At 42.2% G+C, this 22,378-nt stretch overlaps 2 protein-coding genes across 2 annotated transcripts; one reads left to right on the top strand and one right to left on the bottom strand.

Annotated features, from left to right (window-relative positions):
- Positions 1-666: 666 nt before the first annotated feature.
- GET3 (guided entry of tail-anchored proteins factor 3, ATPase) lies at positions 667-14,012 on the bottom strand. The gene is made up of 7 exons (XM_054975207.1): positions 13,588-14,012; positions 10,448-10,595; positions 9,397-9,545; positions 8,471-8,621; positions 8,010-8,117; positions 5,640-5,837; positions 667-1,942 (listed from the first exon to the last, which is right to left on the bottom strand). Exons 1-7 carry the CDS (start codon positions 13,746-13,748, stop codon positions 1,811-1,813), a joined length of 1,047 nt encoding a protein of 348 aa, XP_054831182.1. The 5' UTR covers positions 13,749-14,012; the 3' UTR covers positions 667-1,810.
- A 297-nt stretch (positions 14,013-14,309) lies between these two features.
- TRIR (telomerase RNA component interacting RNase) lies at positions 14,310-21,594 on the top strand. The gene is made up of 3 exons (XM_054975994.1): positions 14,310-14,567; positions 17,737-17,814; positions 18,515-21,594. Exons 1-3 carry the CDS (start codon positions 14,316-14,318, stop codon positions 18,620-18,622), a joined length of 438 nt encoding a protein of 145 aa, XP_054831969.1. The 5' UTR covers positions 14,310-14,315; the 3' UTR covers positions 18,623-21,594.
- The last annotated feature ends 784 nt before the right edge of the window (positions 21,595-22,378 follow it).

Here is a 22,378-nt window from a genome sequence, read left to right as displayed (position 1 = left end):
TGCTGCAGTGCTAAAATCTGAGGGAAGTTTTGAGTTCAAATAATAGCTGATTTGTAAAAAATTCACCGAATGCTTGAGCATCCTGTCCAAATCACTTATCAACCTACCTATCAAACACACATGCCTCATTTATCAGGTTCCAAACACGGACATCCTTTTCACTTTCACTGATAACCATTTAGGTTTTCCAGCTATCTCTTCTGAATGGCACCCTGCCAACTGCCTTTCATTCCAGAAATATATATAACCATAATGTAGCAGTGCATCATGAGACTATAGGGCACTTTTCTCCCTTCTTTACCTGGACCATGTCAGAGCTGGGCTGAAAGAAAAATGTGTCAAGCAACAGGGCTCAGTGAGATATCAGGGGAAGGGGCATGATTTAACTCCCCTCCTCTGTGTACTTAATGGAAGAAAGTATCACCCCAGTCTCAACAGGACAGAAGTGAATTCATACACACAGTTGTCCCATCTTGTCTAGCTTGGACCTGCAGGACCGTAAGTTACTTTTCCCAGTCAGTTAGGAAAAACACAGAAAACATAATTTGTAAATAGCACCCGAGATTCACTCAGTCAATATTCTTCTGACCTGACTATATACCCTGTATAAACCCTATTTATTTGTCTCCTGAAGAGCAAAGTTTCTTCCTTCAATCAGAAAGAGGACTGTGTATAATACTTTATTGTGTTAATGTGCTTCTAGCTCCCTCCCACATATTTGTTCATCTTCACAACAGAAACAGTAACAGAACATATTGCCATCAACTACCATGCAGAGTTGCTAGTTCCTTATGTATCAGTTTACAGCTTGAATTAAAGCAAAATTGATGGGTTGTAGTTAGGATTTCCTCCATTGTTACAGAATTAGAACTATAGTCTTGTTGAGGTGCCCATCTTTCCACTCCTAACAGCTTGGGGGAAGAAAAAAAGTTACTTTTCTCCTGTGCTGTTTCCAAATAAGAGACTCCCTGTGCCCCAGTCCCTCTTCAAAGCACCCCAAAGTTGTTTTTAAATTAAAGATCTCAGAAGATCTGATCATGGATCTTTCACTTTATATCTACTTAAGCTATATGGAACTTGAAAACCATGTGTAAACCCTGCAAATCTGAGGGTTCATGACAATTCAAAACCCACACTTCTGGTCAACTCTCATGTAAAGCTGAAGAGCAGTACAAGGTATCTTCATTCTCCATGCTTTTTTAGCCTTCAGAAAACAAAACTTTTAAGCAGAAGACGTGCATGGATACTTTTAATCTTCTCCTACTACAAAGGACATTCTACAGCACTCCCATTTGTCCTCCACACTCTGCTGAGATCTCCCACCAGAAATGAAAAGCATGGTCTGACTGAAGGAGAGCAGCAAACTAGTTCCCTTATACTTTATTTACATACCTCCCATTAGGATTGATGGCCTTGGTGTAAACAGAGTGACAGTCTATCACCACAGTACCTGACTGGGACCTCAACCAAAAAGGCCTCAGTCCAAGGAGATATGATCAAAAGGAGAAGCCAGAGTGACAGAGAAACCATGACCCATGTTTAAATGAATTAGCTGATCAGTGTGTGTTGGGGGGAGGATCCAATGCTGTGGCTGGTTTTGGGATGTCCTACGAAGTATCAGCATCAAGGAAGAAACATGTGGGAACTCCAAATTCTGCCTCTTCCAATCCCACCAGAAGCCCATCAATCACATATTTGCAAGAGGTAAACAAGGCTACTGGAAGGGGAGGAGTTCTAGCAGGAAAGGGGTGAGGAAGGGCAGGCATGGAATGGTTGACAGGGGCATCAATGGGAGCCAATCCATAGTGTCTCATTTTGCACTGGGTGGCTTATATGGCTCCAGTAGCAGACTTGAGAAAGTGTTGACTTTGTCAGCCCCTCGCACTTCATGGGGCAGGAGTGGCAGCTTTACAATGTGGAAATCTTCATAGAGGTCTTCCATCTGGGGAAAGGGGAAAAAACAGGACAATAGTCATTAGGTGCACCTAACCACTGCACCCTTAAAATATTTATATCCCATTTCTTTTAATCACAAAGCAGCTTACAAATGTGATTGTGGCCACATAATTAAACAGAATACAAATCCACAGAACATGCTCAAGAGCAGAAACGGCTGCAAGCAGAGCAGGTGGCACAGAGGTTGAGAGAGGGAGAGATGGTCCTTCAGATGTTACCAGTTCAAAAACAGTTTTTAAAGCTAAGAATCCCATAAGCAGCCCCCTCTGCACTCACTGAAGCATCTGGGTTGTCTTTAGGGGCAGCCCCAGTCTACAGTGACATAGTCCAAAAAAGCTAAGTAAGTAGTGAATCAATTGTAGGTGAAAACATATGTCTAGCAGCTCCAGCCTCTCTCTCTCTCTCTCTCTCTGTGTGTGTGTGTGTGTGTGTGTGTGTGTGTGTGTGTGTGTGTGTGTGTGTGTGTGTGTGTGTGTGAGAGAGAGAGAGAGAGAGAGAGAGAGAGAGAGAGAGAGAGAGAGAGAGAGAGAGAGAGAGAGAGAGAGAGAGAGAGAGAGAGAGAGAAGGCTGGATCAAAGAGCACTCTTAAACTCTTCACCTGGAAACACTAACTTATGCCACCCAAATATGGTAAACGAATCCCCTCCAAAACATCTGCTTTCCCAACCAATATTACCTCCCCTTTATCAGCATTCAGTTTTGGCTTGCGACCCTTTATCCACTTGACTATAGCTTCAAGACATTAGTTCAGGACTGAACTGCTGGATCTCATCAGCATGGTGGAGATATCTGGCTTTAATGATGCAGGTGATCTCATTTAGTAATGACATAAATATTGAAAAGCACTGGTGAGAGTACTGAACACCAGCAGATGACTCAAGGGTTTCATGTTCTCTTGGACAGAAATGACCAAAACTGTCCCTGAAAATTCCACCTTCTTTTCCAAGTGCCTCAACAAAATTGATTTACCTACAGTGTCAAAAGCCACAGACAGATCAAGAAGAATCAATAATAAAGCATTGCCTCTGTCCCATTGCAACTGAATATTATCCACCAGAGCAGCCAAAGCTGCCCTGGTTCTAGAACCAACCTTGAAACCCAAATGAGATTGGGCAAGGGCATAGGTGACAGTCAGGTAATCCTGAAACTGCTCTGTTGCCACCTGCTAGAAGATCTTACCCAAGAACAAAAGAATGGATATAGGTCTGTAGTTGACCAAATTCTCTCTTGCCAGGGAAGATTTTTGTCAATAAAGGCTTCACCATAGCCTCCTTCAGCATACTTGGAAATGTACCTTCCATCAGTGATGAATTAATTTTGGCAAGAGAAGCCTTTGATTTATCCCACAAAACTTTACAAGTCAGAGAGGGCATGAACCTAGTTTACAGGTAGTGGCTTTCTCACCCCCAAGGATCCTGCAAAAAAACTGGTCAGGGAGATCATTCCAAAGCTCCCAAACATTTCAGTGACTGGTAGATAATTCTGACACCTGACATTTGAACAGCATTTAAGCATGTTTCCAAGTTAGCTCAGAGCAGAGAGAGATTTATGGAGGATAAACTAGGAAAAACAGCTTTCGGCCAGGGGCATAAACATGGGTGCTGTGAAGTTAAGAAACACTTAATTGAGCTGGACAAGATTCTGCAGGTACAGTGGTGGCAAAGAGAAATAAATTCTCTCTTCCAAGATATTAACAGGACAACAAAAGAGTCATATTTAAATACCTGCATGCACACACACACACACCCCCTAGAATACTCTGGAAGTTAGCTGGATCCTTAAGTCTCCAAGGGAAGGCCACCTGAACTGTCCCCATGCCCTAAGGAGTAAAGGTGCTTTATCTTTTGCAGGAAGAATGGGCAGCAGCACTTCTACCATCACACTGTTGCCTAATACCAAATGTGCCCATGTTCACTGCCAAAAGGTTTCTCATGCAAGCATTATCACAGGCAGCCTCCCTAAACCAACAGCAGATCTACTGTACAATCTTAAACTAGTATCTAGGAGCTATGCACCTTGAAGAAATATGACCAACATGGTTATGTGTTTCATTATGCAACAAATTCACTGTCATGAGAACATTAGCTTTCTCACTGACCAGCTCTTGCTAGGTTGGCAGCCACGGCATTTACACTAGCTTAAATCTGTACACAGCAGACATTTTTAAAGATAATAAAGAACAGGGACATCCTTGTCAGCTCTCCACAGAGCCCCAACTGGGAATTTCCACATAACAGACTGTATCTATATTAAGCCCCTGGTTACCTTTACCTTATTTGTTGAAAAACATAGCAATATAACTTAAGAGTTAGGTAAGAAGAAGGGAGAAATGAAACCCAAGCATATCTATGAAAGAGAGAGGAGAATTCTCGTCCTATTGCTGGGAGGCACTTCATTAAGAGCAGGGGTTCCCCCAATCTTGATGAGCCTGGGTGCACTTTTAGGATTTTGAGGACATGGAATGGGCACCACCACAAAGTGGCTGCCATGGGGTACCAGTGGGGCCAATAACAAAATATTGGAAAGTTGCAAGTCAATCCTTCCCCTATAAAGTCAGTTGTTTCTGGGTTCTTCTCCTTCAAAGATGCAAAGGAAAGTCAGACCTGGCTTTATCCCTTAAGGAAGACGCAATCGGGTACTGGGAAACCCACTGGCTGGTGCCATGGTGCCCAGGGCCACCACCTTGTGAATCACTGCTTTGAAGGTTCAATCCTATCCTGCAAACTACAGCCTTGTATGACTCGCAGACATCTTTGTACCACTACTATCACTACTACTATGGACTTTCCAGAGTTCAACTTGGCATTTACAGAGGTTCTGGGTCTGGACTCTGGGAGTTTGGGTTTCTGAAAAGGGAAAAGGGTGAATAAAGAGAGGACAGGGAAAGTGGAAATATAGAAAATACTGAGATTAGAAACTGAGGTGAGAAATAGGGCTAGGAAGTCTAAGAAGCATTTAAAAAAAAAACCTCTTGGAAAAAGAACAGTTGGGAAGGAGAAGATAACAAAAGAAAAACAAGAATACCAAGATCAGAAAGGAAGGATGAATAAAGGGTGAGATGAAGAAAAGGGAAGAAACAGAAGGGACAGAAAAAGGGAAGGGGACAAAAAAAAAAAGGAGAGAGACCACATGAGGGAAAGGGGGGATTTTGAAAGTCTCTTCTAGGCAGGTCTAACAGTTTTCTCTTGATGGAAACAGCCCTCCATAACTACCACAGAAACTTCCCTTTCATACAGGCAGGAGTAATTAAAAACAACTCTCCACATTCCAAAATAATGAGAAAGAAGCCAGAGCCTACTGAACAGCAACACACATGAGAAGAAACCTCACTTGCTATTCTAGCAACCCTGTTGCCAGCCTCCAATTCGTTAGGCAACAGAGACTGCAAGGTGCACCTCAGTAGAAAGCTGTTCCTCCATCCCTATCTTGTTCACTCCACCCCAATAGAGAAGCTAGCTGTTGGCCAAGAGGAGTGTTGTGGAACATGGATCCTGAGACCAATAGTAAATGGAAAATACCAAAGAGCCAGCCATACAGATTATGGGCTTCCCCATTCTACCAGAAGCTGAGATTCAACAACTCAATAGGCAAAGACGATGCAGATTTATAACCAACTCTTGCTACATTACTTAATGGAGGTGAGAACACTGTTGAACTGAAGCACCATTTGCCTGCAACCATACCTGATCAAGGTATTTGGACTGGATCTTGTGCCGTGCCTCACACATCTTGCAGGGCTTCTCTGGGTCGGGGAAGACCAACTGATTGACTATGATGTTGTGTGTGTCGATCTTGCACTTTGCCAGTTCCTGGATAAGCCTCTCTGTTTCATACAGGGACAGGAATTCAGCAATGCAGACACAGATAAATGTGGTTTGCTCCTGAGAGGGTGGAAAGGGAAGTGAAATGTACCGTAAGTTCAGCAACGCAAGATTTCAGAAGTTGTCACTCATTCCCTGTTCCATTCACCTTGGTTCTGCCCCACACAATCCCCTTCTCATTTTCTGACTCTTCCTGCTCCATGCTATCCTTTTGCTTTACAAGCGGAGGAGGAAAGGATGGCTGTGAAGCACACTGCAAAGTGCTCTGACAACTGCCAGCCTCTGCGCAGCCTCAGCAGCCCTGTTTAGCTTTTTCTTGTCATCAAGACTAAAGTTAGCAAACAGGGAGGCTTCTAGCTTTTACGTGATCATACGGGGTGCCAGGTTGGGATGTTCAGAGGCTAAAAGATGCTGGACTGTCTTGCCGCCTACTCCAAAAGTCTCACTTGCCCAATCAAAAGAGGGCTGCAAAACATACAGAAGGGTATTCTGGGAGCTATTAGCCTTTTATCTCCCCTCGTTGACTTTCTAGCCTAAAGACAGAAAGGAAAAAAACATAGCCAGACCCTTTAAGCGCTGAGCCACGCTGCCTAGCCCAGAAAAACAACAGGCCATCTAGGCAGTCAGTATCCTTCTGCCAGAGGAACAAAAAGAAAGAACGTGTGGCCAAAGTGCTCCCTCTTTGCTCATGCTTTAGATTTAAAGCTTTAAGCAGTGGATCCTAGCATACACTCTTAAGTAGCTTTTAACCCAAAGCTGAAGAGGGTTCAGAGCCATTTTCCCCCTTCCCAGGAAGGTGAGAACGGCCTGATGTGCAGCCATCTAGTCTTGAAGAGACACTATAAGCTCCTTAAGGCTAACAGTGGCAATTCACTTGAGTGCTGCCTGAGGACACCTGCTTCCTGTACCAAATGGCCAGGCAGCTGGCTATTTTACATGGTTAGTGTTTCTTCCAATTGCTTTTGGAATACACACTTTCTATCTCACAAACACACCTGAAGAATTCATGGCAAATCAAAAAGACAAGAATCTCATTCCTTATCTGCTGTAGCATGAAAAATACAAGGGATGGTAAGGACAAACATCTACCCTATTACTCTATATAAAACTCTCCAGGCCTTGCAATGCATCTAACTGAAAGTTCTCAGGACCATGGACTGTCATAGCTTCTTCACTCTGAACTCCTTTCCCTCATTTTACAAGGGATGACTCCCAAAAATAATGGGGCTGTGTCAGTTGCAGGTGTGCCAGTTCTGCCACACCTACAATTAGGAAGAGGCAACTATTCCTCAAGATCTCTGTCAAAAGGTTGACAGTTTCTCCAGACAAGTTTACTGTAACATTGCAAAGACAAGCACAATATCTTCTACATCTTCAGCAAAACTTGACACTTTGCACTTGGATTTAAAGGAGTGCATAAGAACCTGGGCAGTAGATAGCATCCACTAGCCAAAATTTAACTCGCTCCCAAAACTACAGCCCATACTTAGCAAGCAAAAGCTTAGCTAGACATATTAAATGACTGAGACTGACCAACGCACTTGTTCCTTGACTGCTAGAACTTTACCTGCCTCAGTGAAGGACATTACAAATGCAAGAAAGACTGAACTAGGATGCTAAACATCCAAGTTCAACTCTTAACTCTGCCAGTAGCTCCAGAAGTGAACGTAGGCAGTTATTGCACTTCCTTGCCACAAATGGAAAATTAATTTAGGCTCAAGTAACACAGAGTCCCATTGCTGCTCGAAGTGGAGTATGTGAAACTAAGGAGAGACTGTTTCAAAACATTCTGTTTCCAGCATGTATCACCTTATTCTAATCTGAGGATTTTATCTATTTTCCAGATTGACTGATGGGAAAATAGGGCCAGATAGACCATGAAGATACAAAATATGTGTTTCTATAGGAAAAATTTGCATTTTTATATTCATTCATCAATAGCATGTTGGTCTCAGAGATCACAGACACCTACCAAAAGCTCTGTGCCAGAATATAGATGGTAAGCTCCTTAGAGAAGAAACCATCTAGGTAGGGCTTGAAGGTAGTATCTGCTATTCAGTTACCTAGGCTTCCAACTTTTACAACAAGCTATGAGCCCTGTGTGTCAAAAGCCTGCACCAACATACTCTTAATTTCTGCCCTCCTGTGGTCAGACTGAACACTTGGCTCCTTCTCCACAGTTCCTCCTAGCCGTGGCACCACATCCCACCCCCCTATTTGCAAAGTACTTGCCGGATCCTTGAATTGCTCGCTCACTGAGCGGATTACAGGAAGGGTCTCCTCCAGCTTGGAGGCCAGTTGGTCAGCATTCATGTCTCCCAAGCCAAGCATGTTGCACATCTAGTGAAGAACAGACTTCAGTAAGATGCCGTAATGGGCTTCTATCAACAGAGGTCTTATTAGCATTCTATGGCTAGCACAGCATTTCAGGAAAAGCTAAGAGAAGGGGGTACAGCCAAAGCCCCAGACCCATATTGTGGACAACGCATGGTAAGTAGTAGCAGTACTCACCACTACAAGCAACTTGACCACCCCCCAAAACTCAGCATTTCATACTGCTCCCAAGCACTGCAAGAACTCTGGGGACTATGCAGGAGACAGGAAATGCCATTTGAAGGAGCTTATAAGAAATATATATGGCATTGTCTTTTCAACAAGAGAGCACTATGCTTCTGATTCCTCTCCTTTTTTACCTGCGATATGAAGGGGCTGATCTGGTTCTTTATCTGCATCAGGCGGCCTAGTCCCCGTTCCACGATGGTGGGGAAATTGAGCAGCCGTAACGTGTGCCCTGTGGGTGCTGTGTCAAACACCACCACGGAGAAATTCATCCCTTTCACCAACCTGTGCAGGCCACAGAGAGAACCATCAGCAGCCCTTAGAGGCAGGAACATTAGAAATCACTTTGTTTCTTAATGTTCTGTTCTTCTCTGGCCCTTTTTGGTACACTAAGCCTTTCCATAGCTCTTATGTCTGCTGACGTATACTTGTAATTCTACTGTAATAGCAGACTACTATCTCCCTGTCAGAGACATAATAGCATTGCACACAAACTTTTTATATAGATTTTGTTCCTTGCTATGGCAATAAAGTATAATAAACCCAGGATAGCTATTACTGTATTGCAGGCCTGTAAGTTCGGCTATCACGCATGGGTTCTGCTAACCCCAGCACAATTTTATTGGTCTGAGCTTCTACAATTTGTGAATTGCAAATACAGTACAGAAGGCAGTATTCAGCTTCGACCCAATTCCACCTGGTGCCCCTACTGCCTCAATATTCAGTAAGTGCTACCGCTTCCTCTACTGTGAGAAAAGCGTGTGCATGTAAAACCTCAACAAAAAATGCACAACAAAAAAATGCATGCACAAATATGTCCAAACCTGCACTATTTACTACAGTCACACAACAATGCAACTCTTGGCCTCTTTACTAGAAAGATCTAAATTACTCTCTTCCAGCACATCGGGAGATCCATGCAGATGGTATTTTCTCACCTCTACTATCCCCAAGCCCACAATGGCATAATACAAAGATCATTGTTCTTTGGCTTCTGAAGCCAGCCTTAGATAGGCAAGAGGGCGACAATATGCCTAATACCCAAAACTACGTTGCTCACCTCATCACTTCAGCATAGCTCATAGCCTCATCGATACCAGGAAAGGCACTCATTGCCTCCTGCATCATCTTCTTGCCCATACTTAGCATGTTGTCTTCTTCAAAAAATTCATCTGGAAGCTCAGCCACACCAAGGCTTGGATCAATCTCCTGGGAACAAGCAAGGGCAGAAGAGGTAAGTGCAACATTCACAAAATACTGGCAAGGATATTTGGTCATTCAACAAGAAGCAGTGATGCTTAGAATATAAAGATGGAAGGTCTGGTTTGTATAACAGGTTTTTAAAAACATTATGAATACAATTCTTATCAAACTCACATTAATTGCATTGGACTCAAAATTGTAACAAATTGCACACTATTAATTTCTTTGTACTTTGAAACTGAATTTATTTATTAGGATGTTGCAGTGGTATTGTTTATGCTTGCGCACCCAGGGAAGTTACAGTTGGGGTGGATCCAAGGGAATGGATAAAGTTATTTATGTAACCCTTCAATGCAACTTTACACAAACTAAGGGCATGATCCAGCCAAATTGTACACAGAGAAGTTCCTTTGGTCTTCAAGAATGAGAGTGAAACATATATGTGACTCTGCAAATGACATTAATGAATTTTAAAGTATTAAATATCAGCAGTATCATGCCCTTAACGTTCACTTCATTAACATTTTCTCATAAGAATTAAACTGAATTACTCAAGTTTAAACATTAAGCTAGTAAACAGAGCTTGTGTTCTGCAAGGACAGATACAGTACATTCTGGGCTGCCACAGAAAATTTTTGCCCCAATCTTTACTTGCTTCCCTATGAAGAGAAGGCAAAAATGGGGCTTTTTAGTTTAGAAGGGGGGTAGGGCACAGGGTATAAAAATTACATACAGGGAGGAGAAAACAAATATAACCTTTTCTTCATCTCCCATATTGCTAATGGAGCAGGACTAGGAAAAGAAGAGTAATCAACTATGTCCCAGTACACAACACAAAAAGGAAGAAAACATAAGTTTGCTTAAGAAATGCTCTTTGACTGCACCATTTGAAAGAAAAAGTCACTCACCATGGCAAAAAGGTTGTCATAGCCTTTTACTTTGGTGGGAACCTTGGAAAATTTCTGATCGAAGGCATCTGAAATGTTGTGAGCAGGATCAGTGGAGATGATGAGAACGCTCTCACGTACTTTGGAGAGCTGCACAGCTAGGCTGCAGCTGGGTCCATAAAGTGAAGTAAGGTGCAGTTATTAAAATCAGAGAGAGAGAGAGAGAAAAAAAGTCTAAGATGTCAAGTGGTCCCAGTCCCAGTTTGCCCACACTAAATTTTATGACCCAGAAACTAATGACAGGGTTTGTGTCTAGCAACTATTGAGCAGCAATAGTTGAGCAGCAAGATTTTAGTATGCAGAAAAAAACACATGCCTTGGAGGCTCAGCTATCTCAATTTCTGTTTTGCAGGTTCACAAAAGTTGCTAAACCAAAAAGTTGCCAAACCAAATGTGGTGGCCCCTACCTTATAGAATGGTCTGCCTGAGGAGATCAAGAGAGCCCCCATTCTCCTGGCTTTCCACAAATGATGCAAAACCAAATTATTCAAAAAGGCTTTTTACTCAGATCGGAGGGAAGTATTAGATGGAGGGGTCTCAAATGCTTCGCTAATGAGTTAGGGACCATAGACTTCACCACTACGTTTCCTTGTGTATTATCTGTTGCTTGAATATGTACTTCATGTTTATCTAATGTCAGTCCTAGAATTGATTCTGTTCTGTTTCAGCGATTCTTCAACTCTGTATTGGATCCTTGCTAATGCTGCGTCTTTGTAAAATCCTATGACTTGGTTGTGGTAATGTCCTTAACACTGTATAGAAATGTCCTTGATACTGTATGGAAATACTCCCAATACTGATTGCACTAATCTCACGCTATGTGATCCTCCTTGATTCTCAGTGAGAAAGGTGGACTATAAATGACATAAATAATAATAATAATAATAATAATGTGTGTGTGTAGTGCCCTCAAGCCATAGCTAATTTATGGCAACCCCTGGCAAGAGACTATCAGAGAGGGTTTGCCATTGCCTGCCTCTGCAATTCTGGTCTTTGTTGGAGGCCTCCCATCCAATTACTAACCAAGGCCAACCCTGCTTAGCTTCTAAGATCTGATGAGATCAGGCTCACCTGGGCTATCCAGGTCAGGGCACATATAGTACATACCAACAACAAAACAAAACTCCAACTGACTTCTACTTTATAAATGCTCCCCTACTTGGTCGCTTGAGAAAGATTCTTTGCTGCCAGAAATCAGCAGCTACTCTCAAGCCTCCTCTAGTTATATTCATATGTGCAACGAACCTATGCATGTTTATTCAGAGGTAAGCCCCATACAGGACAGCTATACTTACTCCAAAGGAAGTAAGCCTCCCATCCCTTAAACACAAAACAGACTATAATCTTTAAAAACCCCCAAAGTAATTAAAGTATGTTTTATTATTACACTGCATAATAAAATCAACTTCATGCATATACCAAGTGCCCAAGCCCTTAAAAATATAAGTATCGAAAAGCAACTTAACAATAATGTTTTAACATTTCTACCATATGTTCAGACTCATTATCTTAGAAGTTTCCAAGACACATGCCACCAAGAACTCCTTTCATCGTGCTCAGATGATATAATCAAGGAGGCACTGTCAGCTAGATGGAGGATTCAGATGAGATGCAAAGCAGAAGGCAAGCTTTAAGGTTTGTTGACTCAAGTCATTCTAGGTGTTTTTAAAACAAAACTAGTATTTTAAGCAAAGCCTAGAAGATAGTCTAGCAGAGAAGCACTTGTACAAATCTACAGACTCTGCAGCACTAACAACAAATAAATTAGTTAACCTTGAACTTACAAAGTCATGTAATGTTATCACTAAAACATAAGTTAGAAATAAGTGGAAAGTGCTGCTGGAGAATAGCGACTAGCTGTGAATCAGTACGCTGTTGGTTTGAATCCCACTACTATGAGTTCAGCAGGTGGCCCTGGGTAAGCCACTCTTCTCAGCCCCAGCTCCTCAGCGGGATAATAATAACACTGACTTTGCTCACCGCTTTGAGTAGGGCTCTAATTTGTCAAGAATGGTATGTAACTTATTAAGAAAACATCTAGCCTTTTGTCTAGGACAGCCTCATATGGTTGGCTTACCCTGAGCAACTTTGGTTCAGGCCTGTGTTTCCACAGGCCCAGTTCTGGCCTGCAACTGTGAGAAGGAAATGAGCAGGCTCCTTAATTAACTGCACCTGCAGCCTGTTGTTCCAAAGCAAGATGTCCTTGGGCGGAAGGGACTATCAGCTCCAGTCACCCTCCCCACTTTCTCATGCTAGTAGCACTGTAATCTAAATGTACCCTGACTGGCTGACAGCTCTAGAAAAGGTGGCTCCTCACAGCAGCTCTCTCTAATGCTGGCAAGATCTCAGGCTCTCAATCTTGATCATTTCCAACCATTATTCTACCATTATTTGCTCCATGCCAGACTCTATAATGACCAGAGCTGCCTGGCGTGGTTTGGATTTTTCTTTCTCTGTGTGAGTATGAACAACCTGATAGCTATTTCAGAGAATGCAAGTTAGCAAGCAAGTTTTATGTCTAGTCAGATAGTTTTAGTTAAGCTTAGGCAAGCTATTGTTATTTTCATTGCCTTTTACTTTGTGCTTCTTAGAATGGTTCATGTCTCGCAAACACTCTCCTGAACTTAATAAACAACTTATATTTAAACCTGGTGTCCAGAGTTACTGACCACACGTGTGCAGGTGCTCCCAGAAGGAACCCAGAGACTGAGAAGTCTCAAAAAGTAAGATCCACTCCTGACCCGCCTAACGGCAGGTAGGGGACTCAAGCGGCTGTGTTCAGCGCTTGGGAACGGTGGCCTTGAAACGAAGACTTAAATCCCATGTCATAGCACGTGTGCAGGCACACCTGCTCGCACGTGTACACCGGACCAGCTCGCCTAAGGATTCCCTCCGCCACATGGGGAGAAGCTCGTTGCGGCTTCTTAACTCGCCCCACCTCCGCTCCTCTGCCTTTGACAGCAGCACAATATAAAAATTCAACAGGCAGAGTTTCCCCGCGGAGACGAAGAACTTGCACATAGGAACTACTGCCTGCCATACAACGCTCAGAAGCAAAAGAGCCCTGCAGGGGCCGCCGCCATCCTCCTTCTCCAGCTGACCTGCAAGTGGTCTTGCCGACGCCACCTTTTCCTCCGACGAAAATCCATTTCAGGCTCCGCTGTTCAATGATGTTGCTCAGCGTCGGCTCCAGCGGCTCCACGTCAGGCGCGTCCTCGAACTCATCCGTCTCAGTCGCTAAGCCAGACCCTGACGCTGCCATCTTGGAACCAAGTCACGTGACACGAAGCCCGGCTACACCATTATAAAGGGTGGCCGGGCAGCAGCACTTCCCGCAGCGCCTTCGCCAGCAATGAAAGCGCGCAGGAGCCCGGCCTTCTTTTCCTCTGCCCTTCCTCTCAGGCGTTTGTGAAATGCCGAATGTTAGTCAGTACGTCACAAAACGCAAAAGTTCTACAGTAGAGCACACCCCTCGCTGACCGTGGAATTGCCCAAACTCGTTTTATTACGGTAGATTAGCGACAGCTTCCTGCTTGATCGTTTTTAGTATTGCCGAAACGTCATCAAAGGGCCCGCCTCTCATTCCCTCCGATTACGCCATTTCCATATTCATTTTTGATTGGTTTAGGAGATCTGTCAGTCATTTCATACAGAGCGTGACATGCGTGACTGCAACGGTTTCCCTTTTGACGTCCGTGGTAGCCTAGCAACACTCGCTTCTTCAAATCCTTTAGATGTCCCTCCATGCCTTGCGCGAATAGCGAGCGTTGCCATTGTTCCCCCATCATGCTCTGCGGTGCGTAGACTCAAGTAGGGAGGAGGGCACAAGATGGCGGCGCAAGGTGGTGGGCCAGGTTCTGAGGCGGCTGGGCCGGGCGGGGTGAATGTCTTCGCCAACGATGGTTCCTTTCTGGAGCTTTTTAAGCGGCGCATGGAAGAGGCCGCTGCGTCGGGCGGGAGAAGCGGTGCGGGAGCGGAGGGAACTGGTACCGAAAAACAGAAAGAGACCGAACCGCGGACGGAGCCTCCCGGGGAGCAGGAGCCTCCGGGGAAGAAGCGGAGCGGGAGCGCCCTTAGCTTCGTAAGGGATCCGGGCACTGACCTTCTCTTTCCTTGTATCCCTTCGTGCAGATCTTCTAGTTGCTTTATTCCGAGAGCCGCCACTTTCGAATAAATAACCCAGTATCTGCGGCTTCTCTGTTTCCTGCCTCGTTAAGGGTAGTCTGATTGTCGTCTGAAGAAGTTTGCTGTGCCCTTAATAGCTGTAGGCAGAATAGCAATAGGCAGTAATTCAACAGACTTTAATCTTTCTCTTCCCCTCCTCCACATTGGGTCCTGCCAGTAGGAGCGGGCAAACTTTTAATTTTACTTTTTTCATCTCTCACTCCTCCCCCATTCATCCGTTAAATAGTTCTGTTTTGAAGGGTCCTCATTGTGCGTGCCAGAATTGTAGTCAGTGGGAGAGGGTATTCAGTACTGAGTTTTTGCCTCTCTCCTGATTTTATTTAAGGTATAAATAAGTGCTTTGAACTTTTAACTTTAAAAAAAAAAGCCCAGGCATGCTAAGAATGCTGCAGTGATCAGCATCAGTAACTGCTGTGCAAGTTAATGCTTTGCTGGGTTTCTTATTGTTGGCTTTGAAATAAGTACAGACCTGAGAATCAGTAACTCTGAGATTTTGCTGTCATTGTTGATGCTGTGAAGGCATTAGAAACTTACTATATGTAAAAAGAAAATGTATTTTACCCCAATACCCTATTTGTTTTATTAGTCCATAGTAAAAAAAAAGTATGAACATGTAATTCATTCTCTGGTTCTTCTAACCATCTTTGAAAATTAGTGGCTACTGATTTCACTATGACTTGCTTCCAAATTGATTGTAATTTTAGTTAGACATCTTTGGCTCCTTGTAATCCTGCTCTACAGCTTCTGCTATTGGAAATAAGTAGACTTTTTTTCTAGAATCCACGACTACAACTCACTGCAACTTGTACTTTCATTTTTTGTGCTTCTGTTTTTAAAAAAGAAAGCACAGAGCACAAAACAACTGTTGAGATGTCAAATGCTATTTGCTTTTGCAGAGCGAAAAATGTCAGTCGTGACATTCATAGAAGATTGCTTTAAATGAAAGCAGTAGATGTGGAAGGACTTTCTGCTATTTGCATATAGATGCCAGAGCATAAAGCTTTGTTTTAACAAGCTTCCAGTATAGCTATCTGTCAAGAATTTGCAATCTCTTCAAGAATTTGAAATCACTAGCTTGGCTGGATGCATTTAGACTTCAAGATCCTCTTTAACTACAGATCTAAACTACTTTTTAGATTGAGAGAAGATCCCTTCCAGAGTAAATGGAAGATGCTGGTTGACCAGAGAGGAACAATTAGGCTTTACTCCAATTTTACTACTTTTTGAAGGAAGTGAGAAAACTGCATTTCAAAAGGCAGTTATTGCTGCTAGATTTCAGAAGTACAAATCAGTGAGCAAGAAGGGTCTGTCCCCTTGCCTATAATGGACTCCAACCTCCAGATACGAGCATATTTAAAGTCCATGACAGTACCTTGATATCGAGCTATTTTCTTGGCTGCTAGATTGAACGCTGTACTAACTCCAGAAATGAAAGTTTGCTTTTTGAAAATTCCCTTTTCAGAATGTAAATGTTTCTGTAATACAGGGAAGATAAGAACCTTGGCTCACCTAGTAATTGAATGCCCAAATTTCAGTGAGGAGAGAGAAAGATGGATTACTCTGATACTCGAGAAGAATGAGCTCACAAATATTAATCAGAGCCTTTCTTTTCTTTTACAAGATAAGAAACCATACACAACCAGGTCATTGGCATCTTAGCTTTTAGTAATCCAGCCTACAATTAGGAAAAGTTTGTGACTGGGGTGAGATTCTTTTATCACTATATTGGCAATAGTAGTTTTAGTATTCCGGTCTTTGTTTGTTAACATAGGATCAGGCTTAAGGCGATGGCCAAAAGAGCTGTACCAGGAAAGGAAAGGAACTAGCTTCTGGAGGAATGTCTGTTTGACTGATACAGGCTTTTGAAAGCTGTGTCAGGAACGAAGCATTTAGAGAAAATAATAATCTTCTTGTGGTCATATGAAAGCCAACATATTTCTCCTTTCTCAACTTTGCTGTTGTTAGTGCTTAGATGGAAGTACTTCTCTTCCAGTATGAGGTGGAAGAACTGCCGCAGAAAGTTTCATTCCAGCATAGCTCCTGGAATGGAAATGACTACTTTTTACTGTGTTACTTGGGATACCGATTCTGAAATCTGCTGCTGACCAGGAAAGGTTGCAAATGTGATTACATGGTCTTAGTCAAGCTTTAATAAATCAGTGGGGGAGGCACCCTATTCTAAGGGAATAAGATGCAGAAAATAAGCAAACTCTCCTGTCCTGATTTTATTGCCATTGTTAGTGAGTGTGCGCGCGCGTGTGTGTGTGACAGAGAGAGAGAGAGGTGGAAACATTTTAAAAGTGACATTCTAAGGAAACAGGCAGACTCACTTCAGGTGTGTGTGAAAGGCAACTAGAATGTTCTGGAAGTTGTCAGTGATCACTGAATTCTACTCGTTGCTTATTTATGTTTCTTATTTTATAACTACCCATATATTTGTTTTTTTTCTCTTATGGAGTAGAGATTCTTTATAAAATGAAATTTGAGATTTTGAGTCAAGCCTTCAGGTGCTATTAGGAATCCAGGTTGCTTAATGTATGGAGATCATGCACGCTTCTAGGGTGACATTAGCATGCACAGCACTTCTCTAGGCATATAAATAAACAGCTCATTCTTTAGCTGTTTGCTTTTGGTTAGTTTGAATTTGATTAGTCTATGGGGCACAATGAGTTCTGCTGACCTGATTATCAGATAATCAAACCATTTCACATGTATCCAGGCAGTGATGTTGAAAAGGAGTCAGTGAAAGTTCAGTGATGATATTTAGTAGCCAGCAGCAAATGTGGAAACAATTTGGATATTTCCCTTTCTTGTAATTTGTCGTGTGTTTCTATGTTTGGGCTTAACTGTACAGATGTATTGCTGAACACTGCTAAGGTGCCCTTTTACCCTCCTAGCGCAACGGTGTAAGTAACGCTCGGCAGCTCTGTACAGACTGACAGGTGTGATGGCGAGTTAAGATGATCTAATTGAAGGACTCCCTATACCGTTATGTAGTGGGCTACATTCCCCTTGCAGCTCCCAGGGCTCCTATAACGGTTGCAGTCTTCTATCCCTTCACCCAGGTGGGCAAGCGGAGAGGGGGCAGCAAGCTAGCCCTGAAGACAGGAGTGGTAGCCAAGAAACAAAAGACAGAGGATGAGGTGAGTTGGGACAAGTCTTGTGAGTTTCAGAGATAACCAACTGATGAAAGCCCATTGTGCTGCAACAGCGTCTTGTTTCTCCTCAGACAGCTTTAATGAGGGTAGAAGGTTAAGTTATGGTATTTCTGCCCTCATGTCATTCGAGACAGGTTTTGTTGCAGTTGGGGTCTGGATTATCAGCTTCATGAAGACCATCTTCTTTAGATGTGAACAGCTGCTGGGCAGTTGAATCTTGATCATTCAAAAGAAATTCTTCATTGAGATTTGTGTGTAAGAGGATATCTGAACAACCGTATTGGATGAAAGTCCACTTTCTGTGGGTTTGTAAATGACACAGTATTGAAGTTCATGCTAATCCCCTGCTCTGTGCCAGGAGAGCTTTTATCACCACAGGACTGCTATTATGCATCTTCAGGAACAAGAGAACAGCACTTTTTTTGTTCCTGTTTTACCAGTGGTGAAAGTATTGTATCTTCACAACAACCTTCTGTAGCCTCTTAGGTTGAGAGTCTAACCAGGGGCCAATCAAGGGTTTGAACAGGGCCTCTCAGTTGAGTCCAACAAGGTGTGCACTGCAACTTACTCTCCTAGTATGATATCCTGGGCTACTTACAGGTCATTGTATGTGAGTTCTTACCTATGCAAGTGTGATGATTCTAGCTGTATAATTTGTTTTTTCCTCCTTTTTTTTCTCTTGTAGGTTTTGACAAGTAAAGGAGATGCATGGGCCAAATATATGGCTGAAGTGAAAAAGTACAAAGCCCACCAATGCAGTGATGATGATAAAACCCGCCCTTTGGTGAAATAACTTTCAGCTCCAGCCTGGACTGTTTCTGATGTACATAATTATTTAAAACAGCGAAGGAAACTAGCTCTGCCCCACAGACTGAGTGCTGCCATGGCAGCAGGTGACTTGCCATACTTTTATACCTGGGAACTTAGAGCCTCCTTCATTGGTTCATGTATTGTTTTCTTTTCCTTTTTTTCTGAGAACTAAGAACTTTGGCTTAGTTGCAGATTTTTTTTTTACTTGTAATCCCAAAATAGTGGAATTGGTTTGTTATGTCTTTCCTTGAATCATCAGGCAAGAGACTTCCTCCCCATACACCTCAAAGCACACAGCCTTTGCTTAACATTACCCAGTACAGCTGAAGTTTCCACCATGATGTGAGCCAAGTGGCTCTGTCTCTGCCAAAATAATTTTATCTTCCTATTGAAGGTGAATTTAGATGCAGTCACATATAGTAATCTGCTCTACAGGCAGTGAGAACTCCAGAGCATTTTCAGCTTTCCTTATCGATAGCTGATGAAAATTGACTGCTGCAGGGTTTCTTTGTAAGTGGCAGTTTTGTGACTGTATTTCTGCCTTTGTTTCTTTTACCCATTTCACTGTAGTATTGCAGTGGGTTGTGTGATTTCATTCTGAATTCTAGTTGCTGCTGTTTAAGCCTATTCTAGCCTTCTGCTATGCATGATCCAATCCAGCACCAGGGATTATTCTGTGCCTGTTTCCTAGCTAAGAAGGTAGAACTCGTTCTGCATTTAACACTGTACCATTAACTTATTGGAGAAAAACAGGTTAAAATTATTACAGACTTGCCTAGGACAAATGGAACTCCAAAATATCAAGATTTTAGCCTTTCACCAGCCTTTTATGTCCTTGCATTGAGCTATGATGACAGGCCTAGAAGTGTTGGTCTGTGGCTGTTGGTTTGGTAATAGCCTGCCGTGGACATGTGACCTGGCTTTTTTTCTGCCCTTAGTGTTCCCAACTGGATTCTTCACATTACTCTTGATGGTGTTCTAACAGCTGAAATATAATCCCTGGCACAGACAACCATGAGATCAGTTGTTGCTGTGCATGGCTGGACATGACAACTTCGTAGAAAAGCCTGTGGTGTATTTCTAGCAATCTTTTAGAGATCTAATCACATCTCTTCCAATTTTATGCTGAGGTGCAATTGGGATCACTTCTGAATTGTAGCTTTGTACTAGGGCCTTTTAATGGAAAAGGCTCTGTGTTGGGGAGGACATAGAAAATACCTAACCTGTAAGTGCTAAATGTGTATCTCATGTGCTGAAGGAAGACCAGCTGAGCTAATCTACCATCATCTGTGATAAACCTATCTGGATGATTAATAAATCAAAGTGTTTATGAAAGAGCATACACGTCAGATGTTCTGTATGTAAATACTTCCTTTTCCAACAAAAGCAGTGACTTGTTATCTCTCAGAGTTTTGAAACTTGCGTAGGAAACTTAAAGCCTCTTGGGGTGAAGAAAACTATGTTCTTTTTAAATGTTAAGAATATTTGCTGGAATTTCAACCAACCAGAAGTACTGTCTACTGTAGGGAGACTGTGGAGGCTTAAATAGTTCACTAGTATTTGGTTACAAGCAGTGAGAGTTTGCTTCCCTGCTACAGATATGGTCAGGCTCCCTTCTTTATTGCTTTAAACCTGTACAGCTTAGCACTAAACACTGATAATCACTCACAATACTAGCTTTTAAAAAACAAAAATTTATTGTGGGTATTTGTCAACTTTAACTGCAGCTTTTTGTATCCCATGGTTGAGAATGCCCAGCATGGAATTTCTCTGCTTAAGGGATTAATTATTCTAACTTAAAAGAACAGGTAATTACTTCTCACAGTCCCATGGGAACTGCTGATCAGGATCATTCAATTGGTGATGAAAGAGTAGGGAAAGGTGACCAGTCTTATGGCCCTACTTGTGTAGTTAATCTGAAATACATAATTATGCAGGCTGAACTCTCTCGTATCATATGCTTCAAGCAGAAAGCTTTGAATATATTAAACCAGCCATAATTCACTGAGATGAGTCCTGGAACAGCTTTCTTGAAAAGATCTATTTTGATGTTTTCCATTATCAACAGCTAGTGTCAGAGATAATACCAGTCGTCCACGGTATAGGGACGGTTCAACATATTGATGAAGAAATGAATGGCTATCAGTCATGCAGTTATTCATTTGACTAGCTATACTAGAGGACCTAAATGATAACTATGCTTTAGCACTTGTTTTTGCTATTCTGGATACATGACCATATGGAGAAACCATTGGGTAAACTTGCTGTTTATAGGGATGCTATTTTGATGGCAGGAAATGCAATTAAATTACTGCTAAATTGTCAAGAAAAATTATTTGTGAATACTTATATATGCACTTATATATCCTTACATATTTTAAAAGTGATTTGGATTTTTGTAGTATTTCAATTTTTTAATTAATTTATTCCACAGGTCCTTGCAGAACCACTGATGATATCCTGTAGAACCTAGGTTGGGAAACATTGATATAAGTAGATACAACTAGTCCACTATAAGCAGCTTGTTTAATGCTAGTGTTAGTGCATGTGCTCAAGTGCCAGACTGTACCATTAAGGAGGAAAAATGCTGTTGATGCAAACATAAAACTAGGTTTATTTATCTTTAATTGTGGGTAGAAAATTTTAAAGTTGCATTTATATTTTGCATCGAAACATTACCAGAACGTACTAGAAGTGTGGGATAGAACAAAGCTGCTTAACACTGAAAGAAAAGATAGAAAGTCTGCTAGATACTGTGGTGTGTGTGTATAAAGCTCCACTTTCTTTGAAGTTAATACTAATGTGGCCTGACAAATTGGTCATCTTAACATTCTAGATAATTGTTTCTTTCAGTGTACTCTTGTAAAAATACATACATTATGCTCTTAAATTGGCTTGTAAATACCCATTTCCTTCCTAAATGCTGCCTTCGACTTAACAATATTCCCATTACGACCTTGTAGTTTTCATCCTTATTTGCTCAACTGTTACACCAGGTTGCCTCTTAAACATACGAAGCTGCCTTATAATTATTCAGATCCTTGGACTATCAAAATTAGTATTGTCTACTCAGACTGGCAGCAGCTGTTCAGTATCGGAGGCAGAGGTCTTTTCCATCACCTACTATCTGATCCTTTTATCTGGAAGTGCTGGGAATTAACCTGGAATCTTCTACAGGCCGAGCAGATGTTCTACCACTGAGCTATGACCCCTTAAATGGATTCCCTTCCAAATTTATATTCACATGAACATTAAAAACCTTTGATAATTTATCCATTATCCCCTTTAATCCTGCTAATGTAACTAATAGTCCATGGAGTCAGAGTAAAGACAAATCATACTTCCCTAAACGCAAGTCTTGGAAGTAACTTTTCAAAAAATAGTCTATTTTTCTCTTTTATTTAATTTTTAATTTCCTTCCCCCTCTACCCCACCCCTTCATTGGCCCTGTTTGACATTTTTTAGCATCTAGTGTCCGTTCCCCATTATATTAAAGCAGAATGGCTAGAACTGCTCTGGCATTTCTGGTACCACTACAGATAAAACCTCTCTTGAATGGCAGTTATCACATTTGGATGTCTGAATTGCCTGGGAGAAGTGAAACTACTGGCATGCATTGCAGGAAGAGAGGGGCTGCCAGAAGAGGAGTAGTTCAGGGGCCCAAGGTAAGACTTTATCTTCTCATAATCCCTTAGGCTGACAAACTCTGCAGTTGACCTTTAATTGTTTATTCTTTATT

The sequence above is a fragment of the Eublepharis macularius genome, chromosome 4 (assembly GCF_028583425.1).
Source record: "Eublepharis macularius isolate TG4126 chromosome 4, MPM_Emac_v1.0, whole genome shotgun sequence".
Taxonomy (NCBI): Eukaryota; Metazoa; Chordata; class Lepidosauria; order Squamata; family Eublepharidae; genus Eublepharis; species Eublepharis macularius.
Note: the sequence above shows the minus strand (reverse complement) of the source record. Positions and strands in the feature narration are given on the sequence as shown.

Excerpts from the sequence above, each read along its gene's own strand:
- TRIR (XM_054975994.1), top strand. The coding sequence starts at position 14,316 with ATGGCGGCGCAAGGTGGTGGGCCAGGTTCTGAGGCGGCTGGGCCGGGC. Across the intron at positions 14,568-17,736 it reads GCGGGAGCGCCCTTAGCTTC|GTGGGCAAGCGGAGAGGGGG; the intron begins GTAAGGGATCCG and ends CCCTTCACCCAG. Across the intron at positions 17,815-18,514 it reads AACAAAAGACAGAGGATGAG|GTTTTGACAAGTAAAGGAGA; the intron begins GTGAGTTGGGAC and ends TTTCTCTTGTAG.
- GET3 (XM_054975207.1), bottom strand. The coding sequence starts at position 13,748 with ATGGCAGCGTCAGGGTCTGGCTTAGCGACTGAGACGGATGAGTTCGAG. Across the intron at positions 8,622-9,396 it reads AGCTATGCTGAAGTGATGAG|GTTGGTGAAAGGGATGAATT; the intron begins GTGAGCAACGTA and ends TGGCCTGCACAG. Across the intron at positions 8,118-8,470 it reads TCAGCCCCTTCATATCGCAG|ATGTGCAACATGCTTGGCTT; the intron begins GTAAAAAAGGAG and ends GTTCTTCACTAG.